Genomic DNA, 5,977 nt, shown 5'->3' with positions numbered 1-5,977 from the left:
AGTGAAAAGTTTTCCCAAGCTGTCGAATAACTTTCTATTAAAATTAAAAGCGTTAATTGCTTAACTGAAAAAAAGGTGCAATGAATTATATGCCGGACGTAGTAAATATAGGAGGCTTTTTAATTCGAAGATATGAACCGGGAACTATGAACTTCTATCATTGGATAAATCAATTTGAATACATAGTCGATTTCGTGCCAATAGAAAATAATGCGATGGCTTCAGTTTTATTAAATTCAGTAAATCCAATAGCTTTTTCGCATATTCTGCAAAAAGTAGCTCCACATAACCCATATCATCTTTCATACGAAGTGCTTGTAACTAATTTCGAGGAATTGTACGCAGCTTATCCGGGAGAGTGGGCAGCAAACTATCGTTTTTTACTGCGAGATCAATTTGTCGGTGAAAGTGTTCTACATTACGTAAATGCTTTAAAAAAACTTGCTTGTAAAATAAGTGATTGTATGAAAAATAACCAATACTTTATGGAACGATTTATAGAGGGATTAAAAAACATATACTTGAAACAATTATTGCGTGGCAAGACTCATTTAACGCTTGAGGCAGCAATAGATATCGCCTCGAAAATCTAAAATTCCCTTATATTTAGTATGAAAAATTAAGTACTCAAAGAAAAGTAGTTTATTGGATAACGTATTGTCAGAAAGATGAACATAATAAGAGGCAAAGAAATATACCCTCTGCTGCAGTTATACATTTTTCGGCAATTTTAAGCTACAGATATTAAGAAGTGTTTCTAATAATCGAATAACGTCAAAAAATATTAGAAATTATCTACGATTACGAAAAGTTTTCAATTAAAATAGGAATTGTTTCGCAAAATATGATGAAACATGATTACGTTATTTTTATTATTACTCAAGATGAAGTATAGTGAAAACATATGCGATGTAACTGCAATTTTGTCGGTAAACAATAACATTCGTTATGACAGCATGGTAACAAATTTTATTTCTTGATATCATGTGTATATTATATGTATATTTGTATATTTAATCTTTTTTTCTCTATATCAATCTATTTTTTTATATTTGTTTATACTGTAGATGTAATATTATTTATCATTTGTAAAAGTTTGTAAAGCGATAAGAAAAATTGTTAATTTTTCCTTAAAAAGTTTTCTTAATATTTTTAATTTAATAGATTTCCAAAAATATTACCGAATATAATTAAAATTTTTATATAAAGAAAGAAGAATTAAACGAGACTATTTATATGGAAAGTTTATGGGACCCTAGTAATAAACAAATGCGTATCAAAATATAAAAGGTACGAAGCGCAAAAAATTTGTTGTACTATTAAAATTTTTAAAATATTATTGAATTGACAAAAGTATGGAATTTTAAGATGACAAATAAATGAGAAAATATCGATAATTTTTGGCATATGTGGATGTTTGAATCAACAATACATTCTAAACTGTTTATAATGATGAAATAAAATTGATAATTTAATCAAGGACACATTTGAAATAATAAATATCATTAATCTGCTTCTCCTTCTATTTCAAAATTATGTTTAAATATTAAAATCAACAGTATGAATAACACGATGAAGTTATAAGCTAAAATTATCGTATTGTAATTCTTGCCAAGTTTATAAATTTGTTGAAAGCTCGTTAAATCTTCGATAAGAAGCAGTGATTCTTAACTCAAGTGCAGGAAACTAATAATTTTAAGCTAAAAGGGTTGAAATATAATTTCATAAATCAAAAAGGATTTTATAATTCATTCCAAAAATATATAGTGTTTATACGTGAAGGATAAACAAACGAAACAAGTAAAAAGTTTTCCCAAGCTGTCGAATAACTTTCTATTAAAATTAAAAACGTTAATTGCTTAATTAAAAAAAAGGTGCAATGAATTGTATGCCGGATGAAGTAAATATAGGAAGCTATTTAATTCGAAGATATGAACCGGGAATTATGAACTTCTATCATTGGATAAATCAATTTGAATTCCTAGTCGATTTAGTGCCTATAGAAAATAATGCGATGGCTTCAGTTTTATTAAATTCAGTAAGTCAAGTAGCTTTTTCGCATATTCTGAAAAAAGTAGATCCACATAACCCATATTATCTTTCATACGAAGTGCTTGTAACTAATTTCGAGGAATTGTACGCAGCTTATCCGGGAGAGTGGGCAGCAAACTATCGTTTTTTACTGCGAGATCAATTTGTCGGTGAAAGTGTTCTACATTACATAAATGCTTTAAAAAAACTTGCTTGTAAAATAAGTGATTGTATTAAAAATAACCAATACTTAATGGAACGATTTATAGAGGGATTAAAAGACAAATACTTGAAAAAATTATTGCGTAGCAAGACTCATTTAACGCTTGACAATGCATTAGATATCGCCACGACAATCGAATATTGTCTTATGTTTAGTAGGACAAATTAAGTACTCAAAGAAAAGTAGTTTATTGGACAACATATTGTCAGAAAGATGAACATAATAAAAGGCAAAGAAATATTCCCTCTGCTGCAGTTATACATTTTTCGGCAATTTTAAGCTACAGATATTAAGAAGTGTTTCTAATAATCGAATAACGTCAAAAAATATTAGAAATTATCTACGATTACGAAAAGTTTTCAATTAAAATAGGAATTGTTTCGTAAAATATGATGAAACATGTTGACGCTATTTATATTATTACTCATGATGATGTAAAGTGAAAACATATGCGATGTAACTGCGATTTTGTCGGTAAACAATAACATTCGTTACGACAGCATGGTAACAAATTTTATTTCTTGATATCATGTGTATATTATATGTATATTTGTATATTTAAACTTTTTTTCTCTTGATTAATCTATTTTTTTATATTTGTTTATACTGTAGATGTAATATTATTTATCATTTGTAAAAGTTTGTAAAGCGATAAGAAAAATTGTTAATTTTTCCTTAAAAAGTTTTCTTAATATTTTTAATTTAATAGATTTCCAAAAATATTACCGAATATAATTAAAATTTTTATATAAAGATAGAAGAATTAAACGAGTCTGCTTAGATTTTATTTATATGGAAAGTTTATGTGACCCCAGTAATAAACAAATGCGTATCAAAATATTGAAGGATCGAATTGCAAAGAATATGTTGTGCGATTATAATTTTTAAAATTTTATTGAATTTACAAAAGTATGGAATATTAGATGACTAATAAATAAGAAAGCATCGATAATTGTTGTCATATGTCGATGTTTAGATCTACAGTATACTGTAAACTGTTTATAATGATGAAATAAATTGATACTTTAATCAAGGACACATTTGAATATTGAAGACCGGTAATCTGCTTCTCCTTCTATTTAACAATTAAGTTTCAATATTCTATTCATTACTGTCAATAACACGATCAGCATATAAGCAATAAATTTCGTATTTTAATTCTCGTTAAGTTTAAAAAATTAGTTCTCTAATCATTCTGTGTTTAATAAGGAACTGCGATTCAAAACTCATGTGCATTAAACTAAAAATTCTAACATCAAAGGGTTGAAATAATATTTCATAAATTAAAAAGTTTTTTAAAATTCATTACGAAAAGTATAAAGTGTATATGAGTAAAGGTTAAACAAACGAAACAAGTAAAAAGTTTTTCCAAGTTATCGAATTATTTTCTATTAAAATTAAAAGCGGTAATTTTTGAATAGAAAAATAAGTACAATGAGTACAACCATGGAAGCAATAATTAAAGGAAGCCGTTTACTTAAAATATTTGACCCGGAAACTATGAACTTCTTCCATTGGATAAATCATTTTGAATATATAGTCGATTTCGTACATATAAAAAAAAATGTGAAGGTTGAATTGTTACTATATTTGATGAATCTACAAGCTCATTCGGATATTCTACAAAAAGTAGCTCCGAATGACCCATATTCTCTTCCATACGAAGTTCTTATATCTCATTTCGAGGAATTGTACGGACTTTATCAGGGAGAGTGGGCAGCAAACTATCGTTTTTTACTGCGAGGTCAATTTGACGGTGAAAGTGTTCTACATTACATAGATGCTTTAACAAAAATTGCTTGTAAAATAAGTGTTTGTCTTAGAAATAACAAATACTTAATAATACGATTTGTAAATGGATTAAAAGACGATTACACGAAAAGAGTATTGCATTGTTCGAATAATTTAACGCTTGACAAAGCAATAGCTATCGCCGCGCAAATCGAAATTTTCCGTATTTTGAGTAAAGAAAATTAAGTACTCAAGGAAAAGTTCTTAACTGGATAACGTATTGTCATAAAAATGAACATTATAAAAGGCAAAGAATTATATCCTCTGATGCAGTTATAAGTTTTTCAGCAATTTTAAGCTACAGATATTAAGAAGTTTGTCTAATAATCGAATAACGTCATAACATATTACGAAATTATCTATGATTACGAAAAGTATTCAAATAAAATAGGAATTGTTTCGCAGAATATGATAAAACAAGCTTACGTTATTTTTATTATTACTCAAGATGAAGTAAAGTGAAAACATATGCAATATAACTGCGTTTTTGTCGGTAAACAATAACATTAGTTATGATTGCATGGTAACTAATTTTATTTCTTGATATCATGTGTATATTATATGTATATTTGTATATTTATACTTTTTTTCTCTATATTAATCTATTTTTTTTAAATTTGTTTATACTGTGCATGTAATATTATTTATCATTTGTAAAAGTTTGTTAAGCTATAAGAAAAATTATTAATTTTTCCTTGAAAAGTTTTCTTATTATTTATAATATAATAGATTTCCAAAAATATTACCAAATATAATTAAAAATTTGATATAAAAATAGCAGAATTAAACGAGAATGCTTAGTTTTCTTTTATATAGAAAGTGACTTGTTTTGTGATTTTAGTAATAAACAAATGCGTATCAAAATATGAAAGGTTCAAAGTGCAAAGAATATGTTATACGATTATAATTTTTAAAAATTTATTGAATTGACAAAAGAATGTAATTTTTCGATGACTAAAAAATAAGAAAATGATATTTGTTTGTATATGTCGATGTTTAATCTACAATAAACTGTAAACTGTTTATAAAGCTGAAATAATTTGATACTTTAATCAAGGACACATTTAAAATGATAAATATCGTTAGCCTGCTTCTCCTTCTATTTATAAATAAAGTTTAAATATTAAAACCATCAGTATGAATAACACGATTAGGTTATAAGCTTCAACTTTCGTATTGTAATTCTTGTTACATTTAGAAATTTGATGAAAGCTCGTTCAATCTTCGATAAGAAACTGTGATTCTTAACTCATGTGTATTAATCTAATAATTCTAATTTAAAAAGGTTGAAATAATATTTCATAAATTAAAAAGATTTTAAAAATTCATAACGAAAAGTATAAAGTGTTTATCTGTGAAGGTTAAACAAACGAAACAAGTAAATAGTTTGCCCAAGTTGTCGAATAACTTTCTATTAAAATTAAAAACGGTAATTTTTGAATAGAAAAATAAGTACAATGGGTACAACTATAGAAGCAATAATTAAAGGAAGCCTTTTACTTGAAAAATTTAACCCGGATACTATGAACTTCTTCGATTGGATAAATCAATTTGAATATATAGTCGATTTTATACATATAGAAAACAATGCGAAGGTTTCATTTTTATTAGGTTTAATGAATCTACAAGCTCATTCGGATATTCTGCAAAAAGTAGCTCCGAATGACCCATATTCTCTTCCATACGAAGTTCTTATAACCCATTTCGAGGAAATTTACAGTCTTAATCAGAGAGAGTGTGCAGCAAACTATCGTTTTTTACTGCGAGATCAATTTGACGGTGAAAGTGTTCTACATTACATAGATGCTTTATCAAGTATGGCTTGTAAAATCAGTGTTTTTTGTAGAAGTAAAAAATACCTAATGCTACGATTTCTTAATGGATTGAAAAACGATAACATTAGAAGATTATTGCGTTGTTGGAATAATTTAA

The 5,977-nt window shown here is 26.7% G+C and overlaps 1 protein-coding gene across 1 annotated transcript; it reads left to right on the top strand.

Moving 5' to 3' along the window:
• The first annotated feature begins 3,688 nt into the window (after positions 1 to 3,688).
• Positions 3,689 to 4,231, top strand: LOC122513165. The gene has a single exon (XM_043629436.1). It carries the CDS (start codon positions 3,689 to 3,691, stop codon positions 4,229 to 4,231), a length of 543 nt encoding a protein of 180 aa, XP_043485371.1.
• Positions 4,232 to 5,977: the final 1,746 nt, after the last annotated feature.

The sequence above is a fragment of the Polistes fuscatus genome, unplaced genomic scaffold (genome assembly GCF_010416935.1).
Source record: "Polistes fuscatus isolate 324 unplaced genomic scaffold, CU_Pfus_HIC Scaffold12, whole genome shotgun sequence".
Classification (NCBI taxonomy): domain Eukaryota; kingdom Metazoa; phylum Arthropoda; class Insecta; order Hymenoptera; family Vespidae; genus Polistes; species Polistes fuscatus.
Note: the sequence above shows the minus strand (reverse complement) of the source record. Positions and strands in the feature narration are given on the sequence as shown.

Excerpts from the sequence above, each read along its gene's own strand:
- LOC122513165 (XM_043629436.1), top strand. The coding sequence starts at position 3,689 with ATGAGTACAACCATGGAAGCAATAATTAAAGGAAGCCGTTTACTTAAA.